Raw genomic sequence first — 20,342 nt, 5'->3', positions numbered from 1 at the left:
ATTGTTGGGGAAAATAGCACAATTTATTAGCAAGGGTATAATTGTAAACCTTCTAAATACTCATTGTGAATATCATTTAGACAGTAACTCCTGCTTTAGCAGCTGGTATATAAGACACCCGTTTATGGAGTCTTGAAACAACAGAGAGTGGAATCTAATTAAAGAGGATTACATGCCAAAGAAAAATTATTAAAAACAGACTAATAGACAATTGTTATGAATTTAGAAGTCTCTGCCAAATTCTCTTTTTGATACAAATTCATGTAAGTAACTGTCAAGTAAAAGCCTTTATTCCTCCAAAACCAAAAGGATATTACAAGGCTTTATCTTTTGTGACTTTAAAATGATGGCTTTTCTGAATTTTAACTTAACATAAGAACTTAAATGGTTCTATTAATCTTTTCTCACATATTTAAATGCACATGTGCTTTTAAAGATAAATTATCAGAAATACTATTTTAGGGTTTTTTATTTCATATCTACCTAGCACCAAGCATTCCATAACTGTATATAGTTTAGGGAAATATTGGGTACATTTTTCCTTTATAAGCAAAAGTCAGTTTATCAATTTTGGCACTGTTTATTGAAACTTATGTTGAATTGGTTTGAATATTTTTCTTTGTAATGTACATTTAAAATTCATGATGCATTAAAGATTGTTAATTTTCAGAGTCCTCATCTACTAAATTCCCCCTTTCCGTTTGAATTGATTCACTTCTTTGTCATCTCAAGGGGTTTATTCCAAACAAGAGAATTGAGATAGCCTAAAATGTTACATATTAACTGTTAATTATTTTTAAGAAAATAGAGTTTTAAAATAAGTGATCCTTCTTGGTATATAGAAAAAAGACTCTTAAGTCTGTGAGTTTATGTGATGTCTAATTTTACAACTTACACATGCTGTGTGATGTTAAAATATATCTTGCATTGCATACACAGCCAAAACAATCTAAATAGCTTTTTTATATTTTGACCAAATTGAACATACGTTAAAAATTAATTGCCAAACACTAAGAATAATATGTTTTCTATGTCATTAATAAATGCATGAACACACCCATTGGATTGAGAAAATGAGACATTTGCTTAATAGTCCTAAGTGAGTGATAGTCCTAAAAAAAATCCTCTATGTGAAAAACTTAACTATCCAAAATTGTCTTTGATAAATAGAGAAGTACTACTGATGCCCAAGTAGTAACAGTGTAATTGTTTGACTCCCCCACCCCCGCCCTACTCCAAAGTTTTCCTGATTTGCTTCCACACTACTTAATTGTAGAAAGGATTGTCTGCTACTTCAGAGAAAAATTCCCCAAGGACTAAGGTTTTTGTTTTATGTTTAAAGCCTCTTAATTACATCAAATTTCTTATTCTGACATGGTTAAGATCCTAGAGGGCAACTGTATATCTATGGTTTTCCTGTGGTGGTAATTAATTTAATGAAGGTATACTGATATTAGTAAAACTGTTAATAAATTGTAGTTTTCTTTTAAGCTTCCACATGACAAAGGTGGATCATGTGGTTGACGGTTGTTTCAATATAGATTACTCAGTGCTGGCATCAGTTCTTCCGTATGATAATAAATCAGCCAGTATATGAAGTGCTCAGTACAGTGAATTTATTAGTATTAAGAAAATTATTTTAATATACTCTTTTGGTAGAAATACTTTTTTTTTTTTTGAGACAAAGTCTCACTCTGTTTCCATAGCTAGAGTACTGTGGCATCAGCTTAGCTCACAGCAACCTCAAACTTCTGGGCTCAAGCAATCCTTCTGCCTCAGCCTCCCAAGTAGCTGGGACTACAGGCATGTGCCACCATGCCTGGCTAATTTTTTCTATATATTTTTAGTTGGCCAATTAATTTCTTTCCATTTTAGTAGAGATGGGGGTCTCACTCTTGCTCAGGCTGGTTTCGAACTCCTGGTCTTGGCGATCTGCCCGCCTTGGCCTCCTAGAATGCTAGGATTATAGGCGTGAGCCACTGCACCTGGCCCTAGAAATACTTTTTATAGAAGTGTATTCATAAGTGTATAATACATTGAAGACTTGTCATTTGGGACTATTCTGATCTTCTTGGAATTAGGTTTTTTCTATCGACCTCATTTAGCATAGCAGGGCTCAAAATATCCACCAGAAGGGCTTCTGGAGGGCCATGAAGTCCCCTCATTCATTTGAGATCATAGGAAGGGACTGCTGGCTGGAAGCTAATCATGGTGTCACCTGTGGTCTGCACTCACTCCAGTGCTAAAGGCATATGTGAACGTGTGTTAACATCAGATTAAGAGACAAATTGCATGATCACAGCTTCACAGTTTCCTTCTTTGGCTTCCAATGCATCATTAAACATGAGAAGGTGAGTTTTCTCTGTTGGTTTTTGCCACTCATCAAAAAAAAAAAAAAATATATATATATATATATATAATATATATATATATATTTTAAGTGCTACAGGGCTGAAACAAAATGAGAGTGCTAATAATAAATGGGAATTGATGCACAGTCTTGAGAACATGATGCAAAGGTAGATAATGACTTATTCTACCTTTCCTCTTACTTCTCTTATTTTTATCTGGCAGATTCTGTAAATACCATCAGTTTCTGGCATTTTCAGGTTTTTTTGTTTGCTTTTTTTTTTATTTTAGCAATTTGTTAAAATTTTGTTAGAAGTCCTTGTTTTTATACTATATGTGACTTGCAGATAATTTTATTATTTATTTATTTGCACCAAAAAGAGTATTTGATTGTGATTTATAAGTATGTAGAGGATCAATCTTTAGGAGACTTTAGGAGATTCAACCAGTAGAGCAAGACTTGCTATCCCTAGATATTTTGGAGGGCTTATCCCTAGAATCATAAGGAAGGGTGAGGTATAAAGCTCAACAAGGGCAGTGTCTGTCGAGACCAAGTGATATCACTGGGAATAATCTCTTTGTGGAATGCAAGAATACTCTATGCAGTCTTTTTTTGAAGCAAACTTCTTAAAAAGCCTCTGATTTTCTTCTAATTATATGTTCACCAAGAAATATTTGGTATTTATTTTCCATACCATATTGAATTTTCTGAAAGTTAAATTTCACTGACATGGCTGGTTATGTCATCAGGATAGTCTGGTCCATGTAGCAGTTTGATGGAATGAATGAGTGCATTTTGTACTCAACTTTTGTACATTTGTTTATGTTAACTTCGTTTTTGTGAGACAATATGAAAGGCAGCTTCATTGTCATTGGACCGAAAAAACTAACTTTGTTAGTTTGCAAGCCAGAAGAAGCAAATTTGGACCATGATGTAGTCATTACGATAAGGCTACAATGGGGAGATTCTTACAGGAAAGACAGCCATCTGCCTTCACTGACTTCATTTTGCATTTTTAATTTGAAGCTAGCATCCGATTCATGTTCTGGATGACTAAATGTATGTGAAACTTCTTACAGCATACATTCAATAAAGCTTTAATGTTTAACTACTATGTGGAAATACAGTAATAAATAAAAGAAACAATGTCTTGCTTTCGTAGAACTTATAGTCTATATTTTAGAAATGTTATAACATATAACGTCAATTAAAATACATCTTATAAGAAATAGTAAAGCAGAGCAAGAGGGAAGAGAGTAGGAGTGGGTTTGTTTTTAGAAACGGTGGTCAGGGAAGATGTTTCTAAAGAAGTGACATTTAAACAGAGGTATAAATGTTTGGAAGAATAATAATTCAAGCTGAGAGAGTAGCAAGTGCAAAGGCCCTGAGGATTAAGGGTATTTGTGTGTACAAGAAATGGCAAGGAAGCATTGTGATGGGAGCCAGTTGAGCACCAGAAGCCTGGTAGGAAATAAGATTGGTTAGATCATACAGAGCTTGAAGGTGAGAAACCTTCCCTGGTTGAAAGAGTAGATTTTCATTATTTAAATTGTTCTTTGAACATTTTCCCTTTTGTCAAGATTAAGTGAATAAAAATAATAATGGCTTTCTACAAGCAAATATTAATGTTTGCATAGTAATTTGTTGGCAGTATCTGACACATAGAACTCACAATAATGCTGAAATAATGATACTGTATTTCATTTGATAGTCATGTAAACCATATGGGACTCAATCAAAACATAGCCATACATTATGTAAACAAATGTATGGTAATTTTTAATAGTAAATTAGGACAAAAAAGCAAATATTTAGTCTTGAATTTTGTTGGTCTCCCATAGATATAAGAATTAATGATCAGCAGGTAAGATTCTGTAGAACTGTTTTTATTTTTGTTTACCTTAAGAAAGTACTAAAATATTAATTTTTAGCATGCATGAGAGTTGAAATCTTAAATAAAATATTTTAAATATTAGTAAAATACTTTTTAATTTAAACCGTGAGATTAGAAATTAGGCTTATTTTATCCTTTAAAATGTATAATAATAATTGAACAGTACTTTCTTATTTAGAATATATTTTCACATGCAAGACGTCCTTTAAATTAATCCTCACAGTAACACTTTGAAGTGGGTATCATTACTTATATCATCTTCATTGACATCCTCATATTATGAGGGGATATTTACAGATTGAAACGTTAAATATTTTCCTAAGTACACATAAGCAGTTTAGTTGCAAAGCCGGGACTCAAAAACAGATTTCCTGTCTCCACAGCTCTTCCCTCTCCTACTATATTATATTGCATTTCACTGTGACTCATAAGATTCTCTTAGCCACGGCCTGATTGTAAGCTGGCCACAATTAGTGAAATGACATTAGCTAAATATGATTATCTCTTAATGTTCCCTGAAAGGATTACACTAGTTAAGACACACTGAAGGGAAAAGCAATTATCTATTGAAATATGAATCTCTTGATTAGAACTGGAAATTGTATATTGATATTAGAATGTTCATCTGGAATTGTAAAAAATCTGAATATAGTAATTATTTCTTATTTGACTTGTGGTAAAGAACTTCAATGGGGCTAATATTGAGGCTTTTTGTTGAATACCAAAATTAAAATGCAACATTTTCCTGGAAAAGTAAGTTCACCTAATTGACTCATTCTTTAGAGGAACCTAGACCTTAAGAAATTTGAACTATGTGAGAAACGTATTCACTTGTATTATCTTTTTCCAATTTATCTTACTGCCTAAAGAAAACCATTATATTAACCAACATCAACTGCCTTAAAGTAGTAATAGTATAAGTTGAAGTGTGTCATTTTCTTTAAATGTTCTTCATATTTTAAAGTGTGAAATTTATCATTGCCTTCAGACTGGTAGCCTTGTTGGTGATAATTCCCGGAGGTCCTTCATAATACAGGCTTCTAACCATCTGAGATTTTTAATCACTAATGTATTACTAATATACAGCAATGGTTCTCCCACTGGATGTGAGGCATACTTGCCTTATAGCAATTAGTGAATTGAATTTTTTTTTTTAAATAAGGAGTTAAAAACTATTTTTTAAAACCTTGGTGTCTCCAGTGACAAGCGTATTATCTGGTTCCAAATAATTATTGAATGAATGAATAAGTAAATGATTAGCTTTCATGTCGATCTTGGCAGCAGGGTGACTTTTGCATTTTTTTTTAGTAATTTGAAAGTTTGAACTTAAGATGCTTCATTATCGAACACTAATAGAAATTTGCCAACTATTGGACCCCTTGCTTTTCAAGGTGCTTAGACAACTGATGATGTTCATAACTTTCATTTTTATGTTATCTGTGTCTACTGCAAAATCATTCTTCTTGATATTAAAATTTGGTGAGCATAGACATTGGGCCATAGCTGAGTTTCAGAGGCTCTATTTGACCACTGAAATTGTATGTAGTATATTATGTATTTGTGCATATGTATTTTTGATGAATATTTAATTTTTTAAGGGGAAAAGATCATGGTTTTCATTATATTTTCATAAAGGCCTTATGAACAAAAAATTTTAAATATTTTTTCTATGAAGACTGTATTTATTTTATTTTATAATTCATAAGAATCACCTGTAATATGTGAAAAATGCATATTTCTCTACCCCATAAAATAATGATCCATTAGAATTGAGTTGGGGTTCATAGGTGCTCTTCCTCTTCCTCCTTTTTATTCTTACTTTCTCTTCCGGTTTTATTGAAAATATTCTGTTTGATCAACATACTAAGTGATTTACATACATTATCTCATTTAATCCTGCTGACACTGCTAGAAGGTAAGTATATTTCACGTAGAAGAAACTGAGTTATGTAATTTGCCTAAGGACTTAGCTAGTAGGCAATAATGGTAAGGTCTGAGGCTAGAGCTAATTCTATTACCTTCCTGTCCTTTTTTCTTAATCTGGAAAATCTTAAGTCATTTCAAAGACACATTCAGAAGTAATAAACTCAGATATCTTTGTTTCAAGAAGGTTGATTCCTTTCTCTTCCCTGTATTCTTACTAGATTGTGAGCAAGTTGATGTTGTGTTTTATCTACCTTTATAACCCTGGGCTTAGTATTATGCCTCACACATGGTAGACTTTCAAGAATTTTTTTCTGCATTGAAATGTAATTGATTAACTTGAGCCTTTTTACTTAGTAATTCTGACTTAATTCTGACTTCTAGTAGCTATCTCATTAACTCTTTGTGATCTTTCATTTATTAAAATTAGTTTCCTAATTTATTAAATTTAGGTTAGTATATAAATTTTAAATGTGACTTATTTAGTTTTAGTTATTTTGGAATGTTACATAAAAGAAATGCAGTCCCATGGAAATTAAGTCTATGGAAATATCAGTGAATCGTTTTATGTAATAAGGTAATTTGCTAAAGCTTCTCTGTTTTGCTTCTTTCCAGCTCCATGTAGCACATGAATCAGTAGTTGTTTGGTTGAATTTTGTTATTGTTTGGTATAGTTTAAGCAAAGATAACTCAGAGATCTTTTTTAAATTTCTCAGAATTCAGAAATCTCCTTGTATGTCATTTACTCTCATGTGGCTGTTGGTGTTCTACTCATTTGTTTTATTATGCTTTTATACAATCCTTAACACAGATGAGATATAATACACTATACAATCTATCACAGTTGAAACTCTAGACCTTCCTTCAACCCATGGGGATTCATTTGGCAGGAGGCCACCAAAACCAGTTCTTTTTGATGCTTAGTTTCCAGTTTCTACTTTAATTGCTGCCAAAATCTGAACACTTGGGAATTTAATTGCTCATTATATTTGTCACGGTGGTGTCACAGACCCAAATAAAGACTGTTGCATGCAAAATATTTATGGGTATTAATTTGGCCTAAACATGTGTATATATTGGATTCATTGTTTTTCTACATTATAAAGTATAGCACATCCAGAAAGAGAGAAGACAGAATCCTACAAGACCTCGTGCCCTACTTGACTGTACTAGTAAACTATTATTCATCCCATCCAATATCTAAATTTAACAACACCTAGAGGAAGGTTTATTCAGAACTTTATTATATCTACTATACTTTAGGCAGTTTACTCTTTAGAAGCAGTCTTGTGAGGAATTTGAGTCTGGCTTTGAGGCTAGACTACATGAGTTCAAATCCCTGCCTTATCCTTTGGTAACGGTATGACCTTGGGCAAGTTAATCTCTCTTGTGGTGGTTTCCTCATTTGTAAAACAGGGATATTTATGTTTGTTGTGCAGATTACATAAGATAAAACTCTTAGAAAAGTACTTAACTTAGAGTTAAGTCCTTAATGTTAACTAGTTTACTACAATTCATCCTTATCCACCAAAATAACTGTTAACATTTACCATGATTGCTGATATGAATTTCCAATGTTCTACTAACTACATAGGGATAACCTTTGCCTCTTGAGCAAATAGAATGAAGGTCTGGTCAGCATTAAATTTAATACTTTCCATTTTTCCTGTGTGTTCCCATTTGCTTGATGCATGGTGTCTAGGCTAGTAAGCCTGCTTTTTCTGCTAGTGTTTTATTACTAATCACTGATTATTTTTGTTTTTGAGCTTGCTATTCTGAGTAGTTTATTCATTCATTCCCATTGTCCTCCTTTCTCTTTTATTTACCCTTTGCCTTTCTTCTTTCTTATGAAAAACATGCACTACCTTGCTTCTGCTATGATGGTTATAGGTTTCTCATGTGATTATATTGGTCAGAGGAAATTAGGAGGCACTTGAAGCATGGAAAGTGCAAGTTACCACCACTGATGAGGTAATTTTATAGAATTATTGGCAACTTTTCTATCCTAGAAAATAAGTCCCCTATGTTTTCCTTATGCATGAAATTGTATTCTGGGATAGTCCTATATTAACATATAAAATTTTCTACAATGAATAACGTATTAAAATTTGTCACAAATAATTTTTTAATTTTTATGAGATCCTTGCTCTCATAAACTGGGATAAGAATAGACTTTGATAGGAGCCCATTGGCTCAATTTTACCTACAGTTGTCTTAATGTTAGGGAAATGTTACTGATGGTGACCATGACTGTGAGCCTGTTTGCCCCTTACTCAGTGGATCTCTTGCTTAATTTTATTTATGGAGAAGTTAAGCAGATAAAGATATTAGTTGCTTGAGGTACTTATTCCATATGTCAAGAGCGTAAAATTGCCTGAATTAGAATTGAAGTCATGTTTGCATTCTTTGATACTTTTATATATTGTTCTTGAAACTTAAAAAGAATCTTGGATTTAATTTTCATTTCTGTACACAGAAGTATTTTTTGTTCAGGGTAGCAATTAGACTGTTTAAATGCTTTCAGTGCTTGCTTGTTTTCTTTATGGTTCTGTTAGGTACAATAAGTGTTATGCAGACTCAAAGTGTAAAACACTTTTTCTATAAGTCAGCTTAATACTCCCTTCCACCTCATGGCAGAATATGGAATTTTAGTCACTGCCAGATAAAGTCAGTATTAAAGTTAAGACTTCTCCTTAGTTAAGTGAAGATGTTTTGCACTCTCTTTTAGTTAAATAAAAAATTTTGCATACTCAATTCTTGGGGTCAATAGAGAACTCAATGGGGCTACTTCAGGCCCCCTGTGTTTACTCTTTCTCTGTCTTCTGTATCAAAGAGACTGTTTTTATCTTCTGTCTCCAGGGCTGGAAAAACTGAATCATCAAGTAGTCTTGTAACCCCACTATTTATGCTAGGGATGAACCTTAAAATATTAAAATCTAATAATATTGCTTTTTCTTTCATGAACTTACTGTGGAACTATAGGGGAAGAAGTTCATGAGCATTATTGCTATAGTCTAAGGGAAAAACTATGGACATTATTGCTCTATTAGGGAGTTATGTTAAATGGCCAAGATAAAATTTAAAATTTTGGTGGCAAAGAGGAGGAAGATGATGAGGAATTTCAGGGTTCAAAGGAAACAAAAAAACAATTATACATAATTTTCTTTATAGTCTGAATCTACCACAATGTGATAGAAAAGGAGATAAATCCAGCTTTGTAGTAACATCTGGACCAGTTTGAGAGCCCTCAAAATGTCTATATAATTTTAAAAACTATAGATCTGATAAAGTAAAATTTCCTCAAGGATTCTGTTTTTAAAAGGCTACCCACATGTGGACATTAGGATAATAGCCTTCTCAAAAGAACTGGTCATGTTAGCATTCATTTTTGGAAGGATTTATAAATTATGGGAAATAGTAAAAGTTTACTTTTAATTTTTGCTTATTATATTTTATTATAGTTTCCCCTAAGGGACTTCAAGTGTGGATGTTGGGATGACAAGAGGTTTTGTGAACTCCATTTTTATTTGCTTTTGATTCTAAGCTACTATGTCACACTGTTGTAGCAGGCAGCCTTAAATCTTTATCTGTGACTTTCTTTTGCCATGGGCATTATTGCTGTAGTCTAGGGAGTAACAATAAAAGGCTAAACTGAGATCTTAAAATTCCCTGTTAATTATAGTAGTGTAATTATCAGGTCCTTACACTGTTATTAACAATGAAACCAAACATTTCCTACAGCATTGCTGGTCTTCAAGATAGTACTCTTACTCAAAACAATTGTTTTTAAATAAAGAGATGCAGATATAGCACTGTTTAATTTTGTTAATCCCTGTTGATAAATTCAAAGTGTCTAATGTTTTCTTAAAAACCAACCAACCAAAACAAAAATATGCTGTCATAAACACAGATTTATTTCTATTAAATAGCAAAGACATATTTGTGTATAAGTATACATATGAGATATACTAATATATAACTAATATATATCCCAACTTGAGGAATTATTAAAAATATACTCATGGCATTTAACAGAAATATCTGTTTCCACATCTGTTCCATAAACCATCATTGGGGAACCATCAAATTAATTACAGGTGATATTTTTCATATCAAGAGTCAGTGATCTAAAGTTTGCAAAAAAAAAAAAATAGGTTATGAAACCACCTTCCACTTCAAGATTTAAGTATAAGACTCCATAGTGATCCAAATAAATTGACGGGATTAGTTATGGGAAACCTAGTCGCAGAGGGAAGTAAGTGTGATTTTAATATATGACCACAGAGAAAATATACATTGTTTTCCATTAACGGTAAAATTGGGGAATAAAAGGAATGAGATTTAGAATCATAAACTCTGAATTTGATTATTGACTTTACCACTGATGATAGTAGTCACATACTCTGAATGCATTTTAGGTGAAAACAACAATTTCAGTCAGATAGAAAATTAGTTTGCATAATCCTAGTCAATAAATATTTATTTTATTCTTTTTGAAGACTTTTTAAGCTTTTAACTCATTTTCAGCCTTTTACTCTTATGTCATGTTAATACAACTAGCACACAAACAAAACAAAACCAGCCAACAAAGAAAACAGAACAGAAATTGGCTAAATAAATAATGGCACATGGATATAGTAGAATATTCTGCAATTTTAAAATTTATACTACAAAGTCTGTTTAGAATCATGAAAAACACTAGCCATGTAATATTAAGTTTAAATATATGAAGGCTAAAAGCAATACATTCCAAATATTATAAGGTTAGTAATTGTGTTTTGGTTTTTCAGGTAATCACGTGGCCCAAGTGATATTTTTTGAGCAGCACTTAATAACATTAAGCTATACTGCAGGTTGAATGTAGCAAATGAATGTAATTGATTTTATTACATGGCTTTATTTTCTTGTATTACTTTGTGTCCATCCTTTTATCTCTCTTTAAATGTACAAAAGTAAAGAAAACAAACTGGTGCTTGGAAAAATTTTTGTGGGCAATTTGAAATATGAAAACTTTTATGAACTCATTGCTGAGATCAGTAGAGGCATAAATCTTAATTGGTGAAATGCATATTTAATAGAAAAAATCTTGAAACATTCAAGCCCTATTTTGTATTAAGTTTCTTTAATTGTGAGCTCTTATTTTGTTGTATTGTATTTTACAAAACCTGCAAATTCAATATATGTACTATAAGGATTTCCTAAAACTTTAAAATCTTATTTATGAATTAGCTTACAGTCAGAAATATAAACCCATAACTGAAAATTTGGAATATGCTGAAAAGTAAACAGAAATACCCTTGTTTAGTCAACATTCTGAGATAACTTACTATTCCATTTCTAGACTTTTTTGACATTGCTTATTTTCCATAATTGTAATATCATATGAGATCTTCAATTTTATAGTGTCTCTTTAAAAAATACTACATGCTGTGATATAGACATTGGCTTGTAAAAACTACCTAAATAGGATTTGTAATGAATGTATAACATGCCTCAAATTTAAAGTGCTCTATTTAATCATTCCTATAATACTGAAAATTTAGGATTTTTGTCCCCAATTTTTCACTATTAAGAAAATGCTGCAATGAACATTCACAAGCATAAAACTTGTTTAAAAATTATTTCCACAGAAATAGTTGGAAGGACACTATAATGTGTAAAGTGTAAAATGCTATATGTCCCTTTTTTTTCTTTTTGTCTGACTGACAGTGTTAAGGCAAAAGAAAAAGGAAAACTCTGCTTTCTATTTTAGAGTCCTAGCTCTACCTGAACTTAATTTTTAGTCCAGAAGTACTGGAAAATTGACCTTAAAAGGTCCCATCTAATACAAATAATTTAGGTACTCATATTTGCAATTATAATTGTGTAAATGTCATCTTTTAAAACTATTTACTATAGAGAGAAAAAGTTTATAATTCAGTTAATGAAGAATCAAAAGCTTATCAGGATAAGTTAGACTCATTTACAGCAGCTGCATATTTAGTACAGAATTCTGATAGATAATAATAATTAAAAACAACAGCTGGTAGCTAACATTTACTATGTCAGACATTTTGAAGTGCTTTATGTTTAATTTTTTAATTTTCACTATATTGAGATGTGGTTGCATTATGTTTTCTTAAACAGCATTCAAACTCTCTTTTAAAAACTTTTTATAGCATTTTAATTAGTCATGCACTGCCTGATGACATTTTGGATGACGGACTGCATATACAATGTTGTTTCCATAAAATTATAATATTGTCTCTTTACTGTACCTTTTGTATATTTAGAGCCACAAATACTTACCATTGAGTTACAATTGCTGACAGTATTCAGTACAGTAATATGCTGTATAGATTTGTAGCCTAGGAGCAATAGGCCATCCCAGATAGCCTCGTTGTGTAGTGGGCTATACCATCTAAATTTATATATGTATATTCTGTGAGGTTTTCACAATGATCACATCGCCTAACAATGCATTTCTGGGAACATATCCCTATCCTTAAGTGATGCATGACTGTACAAATGAAAAAGTAAACAAATCTTAAGTATTTAGCCATGAATTCTGACAAAATCAACTGAACAGTGTCCCAGAACCTCTTGTGCCCCCGTGGTTACTATCTGCCAACTTCCAACATTATGAATTAGTTCGCTTATTTTTTAATTTTTTTTTTATTTATTTATTTTTTTTTCGTTTTGAATTTTTTTTTATTTTGGCATATTATGGGGGTACAGATTTTAAGGTTTCAATAAATGCCCATTTCCCCCCCTCCCCCCAAAAGTCTGAGTCTCCATCATGACCATCCCCCAGATGGTGCACATCTCACTCATTATGTATGTATATACCCGCCCCCCTCCCCCCTCCCACCTCCCCAATACCCTATTACTGTAGCACCTATGTGTCCACTTAGGTGCTACTCAGTTAATACCAGTTTGCTGGAGAATATATCTGGTGCTTGTTTTTCCATTCTTGGGATACTTCACTTAGTAGTATGGGTTCCAGCTCTAACCAGGAAAATATAAGATGTGCTATATCACCATTGTTTCTTAGAGCTGAATAGTACTCCATGGTATACATATACCACATTTTATTAATCCATTCTTGGATTGATGGGCACTTGGGCTGTTTCCACAGCCTTGCAATTATGAATTGTGCTGCTATAAACATTCGAGTGCAGGTGTCTTTTTTGTAGAGTGTCACTGGATCATTTGGGTAGATGCCCAGCAATGGGATTGCTGGATCAAATGGTAGATTCACTTGTATCGCTTTAAGGTATCTCCATATTGCTTTCCACAGAGGTTGAACTAGTTTGCAGTCCCACCAGCAGTGTAGGAGTGTTCCTCTCTCTCCGCAACCACGCCAGCATTTATTGTTTGGAGATTTTTTGATAAAGGCCATTCTCACTGGGGTTAAGTGATATCTCATTGTGGTTTTGATTTGCATTTCCCTGATGATTAGAGATGTTGAGCATTTCTTCATATGTTTGTTGGCCATTCTTCTGTCTTCTTTAGAAAAATTTCTGTTCAAGTCCTTTGCCCACTTTTTAATGGGGTTATTTGATTTTTTCTCCCTAATTTTCGTGAGTTCTAAGTATATTCTAGTTATCAGTCCCTTATCGGATGCATAGGATGCAAAAATTTTCTCCCATTCTGTAGGTTGTCTGTTTACTTTCATGACTATTTCTTTGGCTGTGCAGAAGCTTTGTAGTTTGATCATGTCCCATTTATTTATTTTTGTTGCTGCTGTGATTGCCTTTGGGGACTTCTTCATAAACTCTTTGCCCAGGCCGATGTCTAGGAGAGTGTTTCCAACTTTTTCCTCTAGAGTTCTAATAGTTTCATATCTTAGGTTTAAGTCTGTTATCCAGCGTGAGTTGGTTTTTGTGAGAGGTGAAAGGTGTGGGTCCTGTTTTAGCCTTCTACAGGTGGCTATCCAGTTTTCCCAGCACCATTTATTGAAGAGAGATTCTTTTCCCCAGCGTATGTTTTTGTCTGCTTTGTCAAAGATGAGATGGCTATATGAGGATGGTTTTATATCAGGATTCTCACATCTGTTCCACTGGTCAATATTCTTGTTTTTGTGCCAATACCATATTGTTTTAATTACTACAGCTTTGTAGTATAGTTTGATATCTGGCATATTAATGCCTCCCATTTTGTTTTTGTTGCCTAGAATTGCTCTTGATATTCGGGGTCTTCTTTGGTTCCATACGAAGCGTAAAATTATTTTTTCTATATCTGTGAAGAATGCTGATGGGATTTTAATAGGTATTGCATTGAATCTGTAGATCAGTTTGGGTAGTTTAGACATTTTGATGATATTGAGTCTGCCGATCCACGAGCATGGTATGGATTTCCATCTGTTTACATCCTCTGCTATTTCCTTCCTCAGTGTTTCATAGTTCTCCCTGTAGAGGTCTTTTACCTCTTTGGTTAAATATATTCCTAGGTACTTTAATTTCTTTGTTGCTATTGTGAAGGGAATTGAGTCTTTGATTTGGTTTTCAATTAGATTGTTGTTGGCGTATATGAATGCCTCTGATTTCTGTGTATTGATTTTGTATCCTGAGACTTTACTAAATTCATTGATCAGTTCCAAGAGTTTTTTGGTTGAATCCTTGGGGTTTTCTAGATACAATATCATATCATCAGCAAACAGTGAAAGTTTGATCTCTTCTGCCCCTATTTGGATACCTCTGATTCCATTTTCCTGTCTGATTGCTGTAGCCAAGACTTCCAGCACTATGTTGAACAGAAGTGGAGATAGTGGGCAGCCTTGTCTGGTTCCAGTTCTAAGTGGGAATGATTTCAATCTTTCCCCATTCATTATGATGTTGGCTATGGGTCTGTCATATATGGCTTGTATCATTTTTAGGTATGTCCCTTCTATGCCTATTTTCTTAAGTGTTCGTATCATTTGGGTAATTTTTAAGATTTTCATTATAAAAGAATGTAACTATGTGGCAAAAGGAACTTTGCCTTTACTTGACTGAGTTAAAAAAAAAGAAGATCAAAAAAGATAAAAGTAAAAATAATGGTTTATATTCCAATATATTTAAAATCAGGTAATTCTTACATGTTGGAAATTATTAATCTAGGTTCTATAATATTCAATTTAAACTTATTTACAGTTTTAGGACAGGAAGAGTATATTATTTAGGCTTTCTTTGTGTAAAATTAACTAAATCACTAAATCCAGTTACTTTATTACCTAAATACATACCACTAAATGCTACAAGAAGCCTAATGTGCCTAAAGATTCATATAGATACATTTTTTTAAATCTGAGGTTTAATCCTATATCTTTATGTTCCTAAAATTTATTAGAGTCTTGTAAGATTAAGCCAGTTTTAAGCAAATAATTATATTTAGAATTGTTCTAAAATTAAAAAACTACTCTTAGAAAATTCAGTTCAATAATGCTTTTATATTTACTAGAAAGTAGGAACATTTATGAAGGTTAAATTGCTTATTTCATATATACTAAATTTACTGTTCTTCCAAGAACCTAGTATAATTTATTTTTCATTGAATTTTAAGAATCAAAATTGTTTATTTTTAAATAAATATACGTACACACATAAACATTATATATAATTATGTAAAAATCAGATTATAACATTTGATTAAAAAATATGGGAACTTTTATTATTATATTAACCTGGGCTCCATCATTCCATACTAGTAAATGCTAACTTATTTAGAACTAGCTATTTATCATATACTCATATGCTGTTTATTATGTTTTAAAACTTTATTGATTTTCTCTTTTGGAATTAAATTGGCTTTGACATACTTGAAATTATTTTAGAGAACTAATTTTTATTCCTTAAAAGTCTAGAAGTTTTTTACTTTTATGTAATATTCATTTCTTCTATTTACCCATTTTGAAAAATTGATAAAAAGACTTCTGTGACAGCTGTATCATAAACCGTTTTTATTTTGTTACTCTTGAATTCAACTGTCGATTTTAATGAATCCTACCCAATTAAAGTGCTGTGCATATTTTTCATGAGTCCATAATCAATATAATCAATTATAGTTTTATTTTTATATAATTGCATAGATATAATTTTTTCTGAGGATGCTGGAGAATTAATGCATTTTTTTAATGTGTTGCAGAATTGTGAGAAGCTGGAGAATAATTTTGATGACATCAAGCACACGACTCTTGGTGAGCGAGGAGCTCTCCGAGAAGCAATGAGGTAAGTCTGGATCACCATAGCAACAGTCACAGATGTGGTAAAGAAAAAGTCATTCTTCATTATTGGGGGAACAAATGAGTTCATTGCCACCATTCAGCCCTGTTCTCTAAGGTATTAATTTGTCAGTGGAGAGACTTCCCTTGAGGCTGTACTTTGGTTTTGAAGCTGCATAAATGTTAAGCCTCAGTGCACAGTAAAAAATGTAAATGTTTAATTTGTTACTTAAAATGCTTAAGGGGTGTCTTGTTTTATATTTATACTAAACTGTGTGATTGAATGAAAATATTGTTCATCTAAATTCTGCTTGTATATAAAAAATAAACTGTACAATGGTGGTTGAACTGAGCAGTATTTCCTCCTAATTAATATTTAATTTAAAAAGAGGTACTTAAAATTTCATCTTCTATAAGATTTTATAGGATTATATTATATTATAGTATTTTTAAAGTGATTTACATTTTTACACTATTACAAAGCATATAATTAACTTCTTTTCAAATACAGTGGTCTGTAATGAGACTGATTTTTTTTTCTATTTCACTTCTTAACATATTACTGTTTCTGAATATTTCCCTGCAATTTGCTCCAAATTTGATGCCTTTTAAATAACTTTTAGTGAAGCATTCTTTAAATCCATTTAATCGGAATCAAGAAAGGATGTTTACCACACATTAAAAATGTGTTAGAAATAAAACTCATCCTTAGAGTGATAAAACAACAAATGATACTAATTTTAAAAGTTCTGAATTTCAACATTTGACTAGGATAATTTTGAATATCTTTGTAAAGAAATGGGATATTTACCTTTATTTAGCCTATGAAATTAAAATTTATTTTTAAATTATATTTCCTTTTATCCTTTTTTAGGATCTGAAGGCTTAAAAAATTAGAATAAGAGAAAGGATAAACCTAAGAGACTTCCTAGAAGGGTGGTTTGTATACAATTTTGTTATTGCTAGCACACAGTTACCATATACTTTAGTTTAGAAGCTGCTCTCATTTAGTAACCTCCCTTTTACCATGCAAGCAGCAGGAGAAAGTAATTAAATTTAATAGAAGCTGCCCTCATTTTGAAGCCACTTCTATTTAAAACCACAGGGGGAGGTAATTAAATTTAATGGAAACAGTAGCTTCTACACAAAGATACATGGTACTTCTGTATAGATGATTATGATGTCACAAAAAGAGGAATAATATATTACTAGTACTGAGAAATTACCAGCTGGAGCAAGTGAGCCTATTTTATTGTTAATGTCTTTACTAATAAAAAAAGAGGAAAAAATAAAACTGAGTACACAATAGAGAATTTATATCTATATAAAATGCAACCAGACAATTCTCAGAAAGTTTCAGTTATTTAAAATAGTAGTAAATTAAAAATAATGTGTAAAATATATTTTGGAAAAGGCTAATGCAGAAATTATGAATGAACTGTTTTTCAATAAGCATAGTCTTTATCCTCAATCTAAAACTACCACAGCTATAAATTGAACACATCATTTTATAAATGCTTATTTTAATAATTTTACATATATTAAATGTGCATGACAATATTTATTTAGAAAATAGTTACCTGTATTTTTATATTTATTCATTTTGAAGTAGATATATAGACAAGCAGGAAGACAAAGAAGATGCCAGCTCTCATGCTTTGAATAAAAGAACTGAAGGCCAAAAACATGCACAGAAAGAATTGAAAAGGGGCAATGTGAATGATGTGAGTGAGGGAAATACAATGAACAAGAAAAGGACATGTAGTCAGTGTAGAAAATTTTTCATCAAGAAAAAACAAATTGAATTGTAAGGATAACCACATATGAAATGATTATTAAATTCTGCCAAATTTTGTTATATGTACATTTTAGAATATACCAGGATGTCCTGCTTTTTAAAAAAGTAAAGATGAACTGATGAGAAAAACAGGTGTTACCTGGTTTGAGTAACCTCCCAAACACCTATGCTATGGAATAAAGCAGTAGTAGTCAGATAATTTAAATCAGAATTTAATTATATGGCTGTGAAATGTGCTTGTTTACACAGATTGCATACACACACACATATTATTTGTAATATCTGGATTCACTGAACACAATGACATATTTTAGTAACTAATAGCATTCAACAATTTAGTATAATGTGGGTTAGTCACTTTTTTGTGTTTAGAAAGTGCAGCAAGAGCTCATTCTTTTACATGTGAGATTATGGGAATAAGTAAACAAAAAGTTTAATATCATGTGATTAATACATAAGAGGGAAATGCACAAAGGTCACATTTTAATTGTTTTCTCTTCTGTGATCTATTTTTCCTTATATGATGGTTTCTGGATCAAAGAAAAACATGGAGATGATAAGAAATTTAATCTACACTTTAAAAGATGGACAGTTTTTCAGGTAGAGGGACTCATACAGAGCAAAGGCACAGGGGCCTGTGGATATAAGATGTATTTCAGACACAGTAAGTGGTCTGATGTGAGGGAAAGCAAGTTTTTAAAAGAGTTTTTGAATGTATGCTTTCTCACAAATCTCATATAGGCAAACTTTTCCCATCAATACTATGTCTTCCTATATGCCATGAATTCGTTGTGGAAATGGAGCAGTATGAGGTTGGCAGGGATGGTGGTGCCATTCAGATTCTCAGAGGAGGGTAGGGGCAGTGGAATACAGGTGTGAATAATTTGTTAAAAGCTTCAGCTAGCACAGGGGCCTGCTCACGAAGCTGGCTTAAAATGTGTTTAACTATATTCTAGAGACCAGTTACATAGAAGATAGCTTGCTGTGATAAAGAATTTAAATTATTTGGCCAAGTCATGATAGTTTTTAGGATGTGAATGACAATATTAAATGTAAAAATTATGAAAATAATTTTATAGCTCTTAGAATTGGAGTACAGGAAGAAGAAACAATGTAGAGAGAGACACACAGCCATTTATGTATTTAATGGACATTTATTGGGTTTCTCTAATATACTAGGTAATGGGGTTATTTATAGATGTGAATAAGACAGTCCCTGACCTCAAAGAGCTAATACTCTAGTGGAAGAGAAAGAAAATCTGCTTGATTTGAAGACGCAAAGGCTGAGTGCTTGAATGTTTTCCCAGGTCTCAAACACTCATGGCAGCTTCTCTCTTAGTCCACTGGCATGTCAATAGCTTGGCTATGGGAGCATCCCCTTCTCTCACTAGCTTGATCTCTTCAGCATCCTTTAGGTGGTTCTGGGTGCCTACAATGGTGCTCTTGTCCTGAGCATGTCTAGCCAAGAGGCACTGGAGCAGAACTGGACTAAATCTGAAGATTGACATATTGTGGCTGCTATGTTGGGACCTTTCACCAAGTAGGATACCTTCCTGTTTACTAAGGTTCTACTATTTCTATGCGGTTAGAACAGAAAAGAGAGGATTCTGCTCTTGTTGAGTTCTCTTCCACCTCATCCAGTCTGTCTTCCTGGCCAGCCTTTGCCAAGGGGTCTTGAACCTGTTCTTTTGTGAGTATCCCAGTTCATAAATCATTTTAGTTCCCTCCCATGCTTTCTTCTACATGGGGCTGCAACCTTCTCTACAATATGTTGACTAAATAAAGCATTCAGTGGAAACCGTAATTGAGTCAGGGAGAGAGAAAAAAAAGAAGAGGATTAACAAAAATTGGGGGTTTCAGATGAATTTGAGCTAGCTAAGGTAAAGTCATGTGTAAATGTGAAATAGGAGGGGAAAATATAATACCACAATTCAGGGAAAAGACAGAGGGGTGATGTGCATACTTGGGACTTATTAGTATTTTGATATTCATAACCATGAGAAGACATGTGATTTCCAAGAATAGTACATTGCAATAGAAAGAAAGAAAAGTGTAACAAGATGCCGAAGAAAATATTGGGTTTAGGAAAATGCATGACAGAGAAAAAATATTTGGGGATTTAAAATTTTAAATAACCTTCTTTAATGGAGTAAGACTGAATTGTAATATGGTGTGCTGGAGAAGAAAAGGATGGTGG

The 20,342-nt window shown here is 32.5% G+C and overlaps 1 protein-coding gene across 1 annotated transcript in view; it reads left to right on the top strand.

Annotated features, from left to right (window-relative positions):
• Positions 1-20,342, top strand: part of DPYD (dihydropyrimidine dehydrogenase) — a 796,846-nt gene that overhangs the window by 95,314 nt on the left and 681,190 nt on the right. The window contains exon 3 of the mRNA XM_012791012.3: positions 16,272-16,354. Within this exon, the coding sequence (XP_012646466.1) occupies positions 16,272-16,354 (83 nt within the window). The remainder of the gene's footprint in view (positions 1-16,271; positions 16,355-20,342) is intronic.

This window comes from Microcebus murinus, chromosome 2 (assembly GCF_040939455.1).
Source record: "Microcebus murinus isolate Inina chromosome 2, M.murinus_Inina_mat1.0, whole genome shotgun sequence".
In the NCBI taxonomy this organism is placed as follows: Eukaryota; Metazoa; Chordata; class Mammalia; order Primates; family Cheirogaleidae; genus Microcebus; species Microcebus murinus.
Note: the sequence above shows the minus strand (reverse complement) of the source record. Positions and strands in the feature narration are given on the sequence as shown.